Raw genomic sequence first — 10,053 nt, 5'->3', positions numbered from 1 at the left:
CAGGGCAGGGGGTGGAATTGGCAGCTGAGGGAAACTGCTAGGGGAGGGAGGGGCATACCTCATTAACAAGGGTACCTACCTGCATAATCAACGTTATACCTAATTCTGAATTGTACCCCATATCTTTATAATTAAAAAATTGAAGAATAAATAAAATTAAATTAAAAAAAAGAACGATATCTCCAAAAATATATATATATATTTCCTGAAGACACACACAGCCTCTTGCAACAATGCTAACTGGTACAGTGATGCAGGTGGGTTCCTAGCAGGGGAAGCTTGTACAAGGGGCTCACTCCCTAAAAGATGATTCTGGTTTGGGGAGAAATCCCTTCCTCATACACACACATATACATGCATAATTTTGCATATATCTATTTCCTCAAAACATGCTAGATCAAAGTATTTGTAAACTAAAATGTGTTAAGTATTAGGACCACTTTTCAACTGATATTGTACAATTTACTATCCATATGAGAGCAACTCTTTGAAAATGAAAATTCCTTTTCAACAATAATTTGCTATCAAATTTATTGATTCTTGTCAATCCAAGTGAAAGATTATGTCTTGTACTTTTAATTTCAGTTTTTAAATTATGAGTGAAGTCGTATTTATTTATTTGCTATGAACTATATACTTCTACACATTAAGTTCTTTTTCTTGAACATCATTTAAATAAGTAAATTATCTCTTTTTATGACATGAATTGAAAATGTTTTCAGAATATTGTCTTCTAATTTTTTAACAAAGTATTTATTTTGGTTTTTTGCATGTTTGTATTTACTTTATGTCCTCTAGGTTTTATGTCATGCCTAGAAAGGACTTCCATATTACAAAGTTATTTTTTAAATAACTTGAGATTTAAAATTTTCAATCTTCATGCCTAAATGTATGGTAAATCTGGAATTTACTCAGCTATAAGATAATTATTAGTTCTAATCTCTGTTTTCTTTATGTAGCAGTCCAGTTGTCTTAGGTAATTTATTGACCACTGCATTATTTCCCACTGCCCTTAAATAAGATCCTTAAAATAAACAATTCCTCAAAATATTTATTTCTGTCTCTAGACTATGTAGACTGTCCTACACCTTTGCTAGTTATGATCCAGTGCTGTACTGGTCTAATAACTGTAGCCCTAGCATAGGTTTTCATATGGCATAGATAGGGTCTCTTTTATTTACTCTTCTGTATTACACTGGAACTATTTCAAAGCATTTTAAACATTTCTACTTAAAACTGTATGGAGGTACTCCTATCTTTCGAAACACATCTCTCTGTCTTTTTTTTTTAACCTCAGAAAGCATTACATTTATGAGTGAGTTAGAAGAAAACTGACTTGAATGTGTGTGTGTGTGTGTGTGTGTGTGTGTGTGTGTGTGTGTGTGCGCGCTATAATTCTTATTTTGTGATTAGTTTCAGTATTCTTGATAGGTTTATTCCAAGGAAAAGTTTTATCTCTATTTCGTATTTGATGTCTTCCTCTAAATCTCCTAAGCAGGAGGCAACCTTTTTCTATGAAAAAAAGAATCCTTCTATAAAGGGTCCAAAAGTAACTATTTTAGGTTTGTGGGTCATATAGTGTTTTTCAGAACTATTCAGCTCTCCTGTTGCAGTATAAAAATGCCATAGAAAATATGCAAATGAATGAGCATGGTTGTGTCCCAATAAAACTTCATTTATAAACACCAGCAGCAAACAAGATTTGACCCCCACCCAGCACCTGGCCACAATATGTCAACCCATTTTTTAAACAGTAGTTTCTTTTCCTCTTAAACTAAGAAAACCAAGATTTATTCGAATACCTGCCAGGCTCTGGTTTTTTCTATTAGTTGCTTATTTTATTTAAAGATGTACTGATTGAAAATTAAAAGCATACACACCAAAATTAGACCAGAGCATAGTTTTCTAAAATAAAAGTTAATCCTATCTAACAATAAGCTCAAGTATTCAGCCCACACAAACTAGTTTGGCAGGAACAGACAAGATTATAGTTGCTTCAATGGAAAGTTTATCCAGGGTCCATGCAATCCAGAGTTATATTATTTCTAGTAACTTCATTCAAATTTCTCAGATGGTTTAGCTCTTTATTCATCTTCTAATAATTCTTCCTAAATCTAAAACAAAAGAATGGGAGGAAAAGAAAAAGAAAACTTTAAAAATTTATTTCAAGAGTTAGATTTTATATTTAAGAAGTTTGGAAAATTGTCTCTATTTTGTGCAAAAAAGTATTCTGTATTATTAGATCATGCTAGAATAATATTTGAAGCAAAAAATATATTTTGGCTTGGAGAGAACAGAGGGAGGAAGCATAGTTTACAGCCTTACCAATATTTGCCCACTATCAAGGTTTGCTAGGGTGCTAAGTCAGACATAAGGACAAGTACTATAATACATCCAGCCAAAAGAGCCCATTAGGGGAAGCCATGAGTCCACTTACATAAATTCTCAGTTCCCCTTTGGAACGACATGGTCACACATGTTGTGGAATTCATAATCTGATCAGGAAATCTGATATAAACACTTTCAAGTAGGAAAAGAGAGGATTCCCCCAACACTGAGTGGTAACTTGGCAGGCTATCCACACCTGGAGATACCTGCAGCAAGTTTTAGAAGGTAACAGTTCCTCACATTACTAAGGATGGTTACATCTGATAGGTTTAGATCAGCATGGGTTGAAATCAGGATCTTTGGTAGGGGTTTTGATCATTGTCAATGACTTTAGGAAAAAAAAGTTGCTGCTTTTATTAAATCCACCTGGTTGGACTATCTACTTGAAAATCCATGAAAGCTTATTTAATTTGAACTCCATGAGGTCATCCTAGAATCTCACCAAAATAACAGCTTAACCCTTGGATAAGTTATTTCTGTTCTCCCAGAACATGGAGGGGGACAAGATACTCCCAAATTCTGAGTGAAGAAAAACTCAGAGACTTCTGGGAAAATCAGATTTAGGACTTCTAGTAAATCAAATTCAGTAAATGGGAATAGTGTTTTTCTTTATGATTTTGCTTTAACCTTCACCATATTTTTATGAGGTACCAAGCCAATGACTGGTCATGAATTATGGAAGCCACAGTCAGACATACCTTCAATTTATGCTCCAGGATCCTTGTTAACTCTCCCAGATCATTGTCTCTTTTCATCTTCAGCTTCTCTCTCAGTTGAACTACGTTTTCCTTCAAGTTTCCCTTTTGAGGTTCCATCTTCTGCTGCTCCTTCTGTTCCTGTCTTAACAGCTCCTGTTCTTTCTTAATTGCTTCCTTTCTGGCCCTCTCTGCTACTCCATGAAGGGTTTAGAAAAAGTAAAAACAAATAGGTCAATCCTAAGCTCTACCCTCTTGAGATCATAGTCCAATCAAATTTAAAAGGAAGGGTGGGAAAATTCAAACTTCATCCAGTGGCGCCACCACTGGATCAGTGACAGGGTTGAGAATGTGATGGGAAAGTCCCTGACTGCCAAGTTGACTTACAAGCACTCTCCCTTTATTACATTCAGGTTTAGTAGCATGTGCATTCTGAAGAAAAAGAGGAAGCTACAGTTTCAGAAAGCTCTTCCTCTCACATCTGTCAGAGAGCATTGCAAAAAATCAAGTTGCTCCACTGTGAACTGAGCCCTGCCCCATACCTGCTATGGCCTTTTGCTCATCAGTGAGGGTTTTATCTGCCTGCAGGATGCATTCCTCTATTGCCACTTGTGACTTCAGGAAATGCTGGAGGGCCTCGTTTGCCTGAGGAACCAAGAAGGAGCAAAGAACTTAGATTTCCGGTATGGAGATTTGTTTTGCACAAACAGGTCCTTCCATGTCATTTTTCTTTCTGCTTAAAATGTTCTAGAAGACCCCTACAAAATATGCCAGATCCTTAGTGTGACTAGAGACCCTCCTCATCTCCTACTTTCTGTCTCACAGTGCTCCTTCCAGTGCTATTTCCTTCTACATTCTCTTGATTTCAGTCAATCACAATTATTTGCAGTTGTACAATCCACAATCTCTGATGTTCATATGTATGTGCATGTTTATCTGTGGCGCTTCCTCTTGGATGATGTATCAACCTGGACTACATGGCTGAGTGGTCTGAATGCTTATGTCTCCTCAAATTATTGTGTTGAAATGTAACACAATGTAATGACATTACGAAGGAGGGCATTTGGGGAGTATTATGTTATGAAGGTGGAGTCCTCATGAATAGGATTAGTGTCCTTTTAAGGGGCTGAAGATACCAGAGTTCTCCTCTTCCACCATGTAAAAACACAGGGAGAAGGTGCCATCTATGAATCAGAAAGTATGCTATCACCATACACTGAACCTGCCAGTAACGTGATCTTGAATTTCCCCAACTCAGAACTGTGAGAAAAATAAATTATGCTGTTTATAAGTCACCCAGCTTATGGTATTTTGTTGTCACAGCACAAACTAAGATAATTTACAAATATATCATACTTTTCTTCCTGAAAGTTTTCCTAGACCACATGCTAAATATGAAATGTAGCCTCCAGTCTCTGCTGCTACTCTCCACCACTTGCTGGAAGTACAACTTTAGACAAATTCTTTATCCAGCCTATTCCTCTCAGTTCACTGCTGTTAAATGTAGATAATATGAATAGATACTTCATAACATTCTACGGAGGATTAAATTAAAACATCTAGGGAAAGATCATAATAGTATGCTTGTCACACAGGCATTAATTCTTAAATGTATATTAGTTGCATTATTATTATTGCATTCAGTACCATCACCAAAGCAGTCTAGGATCACAGGCTCATTAGCATTATAACACTGTATGTAATTATCTATTTATTTGAATCTCTGTCACTTTGATCAGCCTTGACTTCAAAGATGCTGCCTTGCAAATTCTTAGCACTTGGCAAAATGTCTAATACATTATTGGATGATGAAATACATAATTCTGTTCTGTCTCACCTGAATTTATAATTTCTATACTGTTTATTTGGAAATAAACATTTCTATTCTCTTCAGGAATAAATAAAACATTTTAAACATTAAAACTTAGTAGTGATATATGTATCCCATGTTCAGTGTATTACCCACAGCTGGTGCTGTGCTCCAGATTTTCAGGAGATCCCCCCTTGACTCTATTCTATCAGCTTCTCCATGCTCCCATATAGCTCACCTTAACTCCTTTCCTAGGCACTTGTGAGTAGCTCCATTCAATTAGTTTCCTTGCATCCCTATAGTGGTTGTATCCTCCAGGAACATAGAGCCTTCCTGATGAAAAACTTTCCATTAGGGTTTTTGAAATCTGATTAAGTTTAGACTGGCAAAATGTAAAAGATGCCTTTTCATTCTGCAGCAAGAATTCTTCTTTCTTATTTTTTATGGTTTCCTGTAAGAGATATACAGAAGAAGGTCACCAGAAAAAGAGAACATAAAGATAATTTCAAATCATCTATTAGATGAGTGGTCTAACTGTGCTCCTATTGAGAGAAACATTCTAAAAGAGCAGCACAGGCAATATAGCAAGAATCAGGAGATTCAATTTACTCCCAACTCTGAAAGCTCTCTGTAAGACTATGGGAAAACTTCTTAACCTCCCTGAGCTGAAGGTTCTTCATCTGTGAAAGGCTGAGGTGGCATTATATATTCTCTATAGTTCTTAGTAGATGTAACATTCTGTAATTCTGTCTTCAATAACACAATTATAACATGAAAACAAAATAAATATAAATAACCTATTAAGAGATTTTGTCCAAGATCTTGAAGAGGGAGTGTGTGTGTATATATATATATATATATATATATATATATATATATATATATATATAGAGAGAGATAGAGAGAGAGAGAGAGAGAGAGAGAGAGAGAGAGAGGGTGAACAGCTAAGTAATGACTTACAAGAGTTCTAGAACATATCACTAGGCACTACAGGAGGAAAGATTCTGAATAAATTTCCCAAGCTTTGGTACAAAAGAAGGAAGCAAAGTTTTTTAGAATTCTCTCTTGGATAAGAATCCATACTATATTACCATGAATAGGAGATGAACCGTGGGATCAACACGTAGAACTCTAGGCATCATTCCAGAAGAACCTCAGTGAGGAAGGTCAAATGCTAAGCAAAATTACCATGAGCTTCTCCTGGAACTCCCCCTTTCCATCCTTGAAAGAATACTTTATGAAGACTGAAACAGCTTCCCTCTCACAGGCCACGTGAACATCCAGCAGCTCCTGGAGTGTGTCTGTGGGGAACCTCACTTGCTGGACCATCTGCTGGCTGTAGTGATCAGCTGCCTTCTGCACAGCAGCTAAGTCCAGAGTTGTCATCACATTCTCTAAACAAAGTACCTCTTCACTGTTGATGACATCGATGAAAGTCACCACTAGAGTACCCAGCTCTGAATAAGTTAGGAAACAAAAGTTAATGCAAATCTGTCACTCAGTGAGTTCCAAGTTTCTCAGATTATGATTGTCAACCAACAAAGATACACACACACACACACACACACACACACACACACACACACACACACACACCCTACTTACTTCTGCTGTTACCACTTTTACTCTTGATTGTTCTCCAGGCCATAATATTAAATACTGAACTTCAACTAATATAATTACAGGTGTCTGGGAAAAACTACTTCACGTTAACACAAATTAAGAAAAAAAATAGGGGACATAGACAGATGAAGCAAGTTAATTCACATAGAGAAGGAGACAAGATAGTAACAGATCCAGTTGGAGTGTGTGTCTCTGGATTGGGTGAGTATGCATAAGAATTAATCTGTGTGCATTCATGTGTGCAAGTGGGTGAGAGAATTTCCAACTGAGGGGATATACGGGAATAAGCATCTGGGGCTCCCCTGCAGAAGCAGCAGTAATTTAACATTGTTCTGAATTTGGTACCCCCTGTATGCAGGGTCATCTGCCATTCTCAGGGCATCTCTTGGGAAAAGACAGCAGAGATCAGCCTTCTCTCAGCACCTGGCACCTAGCCTGACCTCAGTAACTGTGACAATAGGTTAGACACTGGCAGCAGGGCCCATGGAGAAAGCGCAGGGAGGAAAACTTGAGCTGAGCCCTGTTGGAGGAGAAGATATGGGCTGATACCATCTTCTCTGTCCCCACAACTCAAGCAGAGACCTGCTATAGCATGCCCAATACTGAGCAGCCTGCATCCTACGACTGAGGGGCAATCTCTGCACCCCTCTGGGATTGACCATCATTGGTCCAGGGAGGATACTCCAAGTGCATAATACCAGACAGATAGCTTGGAAACCCAGATGCCCCATCTTTCACACTGGAACATTTGCAGATGCATGCAATTGGATTGGGAGATCTAGCAACATTTGAGTAGGAGTGAGTCTTGGTCTGAAATAGTCCCCTTCCCCCAGGAGTCCATAGGTCTTCTGACCCACGTGGAGAAAAGCTTGACCACCAGCACTGAGAGCAGGGGAGGGTCTAGAGGCCAGAGCCCACTCCCTTCCACAGCAAGGCAAAAGCAATGGTGCTTGGGACATGCCAGGAAAAAAAAAAAAAAGGAAAGGAACCTGAAGTTCCAGTCAGTGGGATACTGTGATCTGCAGGTAGTTTCTGAACCACAACTCCCTCATTACACCTTAACCAAATCTCAAAACTGCAAAAAGGCAGCACATCTTCCCACCTCCAGCACATCTTCAAAACTGAACAAATCCAGAGACTATACCTAAGGAAGAATAGGGGGTTAGGCAAACAAAGGGAAAGCTAAGCTCTCTTCCACTGAGCAATGGATCAAACAGAGAAAAAGGTGGGGAGAGATCCATCACAAAAGAAGAAGAACCAACGGAAGAACACAGGTATCCCCCAGACCCTGGAAAGATAGTTCCTGAGAATACAGACTTTGGAACTCAAACAATGAAGAGACTCCAGAACAATTTATCTCAAACCACAAATCCAGATACCAAGATAATAATGGAGAGGATGAATGAAAAAGAAGAAAGGTAAGAAGAAAGGATGAAGGAGTTGATAACTGAAATTATGACAATAAAAAAAATACAGTGAATGAAATAAACATCGAACTGATAAGCATGGAAAGCGGCATTAACTAAGCAAAATAAAAAATTCAGAGCTTGAAGACTGAAGTATGGAATTAACCCAAACTGTTAAAAACGTAAAAGGGAAGCTTAAAAAGATAGAACAAAACCTCCAAGAGATATGTGATTATATTAAGAGGCTGAAATTGCACCTGATTGGCATTCCCGAGGCAGAAAGGGAAACAGAGAACTCCTTGGAACAAGCATTCCATGATGTTATTCATCAGAAATATGATCATCTAACACAAGAGTTTCAGAGAACCCTTGTAAGACATTAAATGAGAAAAACAACTCCCAGACACATAGTAATTCACTCACACCAACTAGGTATAAAAGAAAAAAATCCTAAAGGCAGCAAGATAGAAAGGTCAGACTACCTACTGGGGAAGACTAATTAGAATAGCAGCAGATTTATCTACAGATACAGTACAAGTTAGAAGAGACTGCACTCAAATCTTCAATACTCTCAAAGATAAACAATTCCACCAAGAATTTCCTACCAGCTAAGCTAAGGCTCATCAGTGATGGAGAATTAAAACCCTTCCCAGACATCCAATCCTTAAGAGATAACGCTACTTCCAGATAAGTTCTACAGAAGATGCTTAAGAAGGTATTAAGCACAGAAGAAAACAAAACAAAACAAAAACAAAGAATGACTGCACACTTTCCAAAAGACTAGGAAAACACAAAATCAACAGATAATACATTGTAACTGCAAAATTGAAAACACACACATACATCAACCCAAAAGTTAAAAGAAAACAAACAAAAAAACTTTTTTTTTTATTAATCATTATTTTTTATTATGGTTTTGTGGGGTACAGTTAAGGGTTAGGTGTACAATTACGTTTCATTTAGGCACCCTGTTGATAAGAGGTGTTTTCCCATCCCCCGACAGATATTTGCTACTGTTAATCCCATCCCCCTCCCCCCCATAGTTTCCCAGTACCGTCAGTCATTTTCTTATAGTATTGCATTGGATGTTCAAGGTCCATTATATGAGTGAGAACATGTGATATTCGGATCTTTGTTTCTGTGAGAGGTCACTCAGTATTATAGACTCTAGTTCCATCCAGGTTGCAGCGAAATTCATGATTTTGTTCTTTTTTATGGCTGCATAGTACTCCATCGTGTATATGTACCACATTTTTTTAATCCAGTCCTCTTTTGATGGGCAGCATGGTTGTTTCCAGGTTCTTGCTATTGTGAACAATGCTGGGATAAGCATACGTGTGCAGGTATCTTTTTTATAGAGTGATTTGTGTTCTTCAGGGTATATTCCCAGTAGGGGGATTGCAGGGTCATATGGAAGGTCAATTTTTAGAGCTTTTAGGAATCGTCACACTGCTTTCTACAGAGGTTGCACTAGTTTACACTGCCACCAACAGTATTGAAGTGTTCCCTTTTCACCACATCCTCTCCAGCAGCTGTTATTTTTTGAGTTGTTGATAATTGCTATTCTGACTGGAGTTAGGTGGTATCTCAGTGTGGTTTTGATTTGCATCTCCCTGATGATTAGTGAGGTTGAGCATTTCTTCATGTGTTTGTTGGCTGCTCGAATGTCTTCTTTTGTGAAGTGTCTGTTCTTGTCTTTTGCCCATTTTATTATGGGGTTGCTTGTTTTCTTTTTTTCAGTATGTTTCAGTTCCTTGTAGATCCAGGATGTTAAGCCTTTGTCAGACCTAGAGTTGGCAAATACTTTTTCCCAGTCTGTAGGCTGTCTCCCTGCTCTCTTGATGGTTTCTTTGGTTTTGCAGAAGCTTGTCAGTTTAATAAGGTCCCATTTGTCTATCTTCTCTCTTAAGTCCTGTGGGTTTCGGGTTTTGTACAGGAATTGGATGCCAGTTCCGATTTCCATGAGAGTATTTCCTTCCTTTTCTAAGGTTCTTATGGTTTGAGGTTTTACATTTAGGTCTCTGATCCATTTGGAGTTAACCTTTGTGCATGGGGATAGATAGGGGTCCTGTTTCAATCTTCTGCATGTGGTCAGCCATTTTCCCAGTACCCATTTACTGAATAGGTTCTC

General features: G+C 38.0%; 1 protein-coding gene across 1 annotated transcript in view; it reads right to left on the bottom strand.

The window, feature by feature from the left end:
* Positions 1-2,411: 2,411 nt before the first annotated feature.
* The window catches only part of LOC103261608 (guanylate-binding protein 6-like), a 21,532-nt gene continuing 13,890 nt past the window's right edge, over positions 2,412-10,053 (bottom strand). Inside the window, exons 6-10 of the mRNA XM_008059205.1 lie at positions 6,082-6,350; positions 5,132-5,344; positions 3,626-3,728; positions 3,087-3,277; positions 2,412-2,594 (exon numbers count right to left, since the gene is read on the bottom strand). Coding sequence (XP_008057396.1) covers positions 2,412-2,594; positions 3,087-3,277; positions 3,626-3,728; positions 5,132-5,344; positions 6,082-6,350 — 959 coding nt within the window. The remainder of the gene's footprint in view (positions 2,595-3,086; positions 3,278-3,625; positions 3,729-5,131; positions 5,345-6,081; positions 6,351-10,053) is intronic.

This window comes from Carlito syrichta, unplaced genomic scaffold (assembly GCF_000164805.1).
Source record: "Carlito syrichta isolate Samal-C Ts95f unplaced genomic scaffold, Tarsius_syrichta-2.0.1 Scaffold303801, whole genome shotgun sequence".
Taxonomy (NCBI): Eukaryota; Metazoa; Chordata; class Mammalia; order Primates; family Tarsiidae; genus Carlito; species Carlito syrichta.
This window is presented reverse-complemented; position numbering and strand designations above follow the sequence as displayed.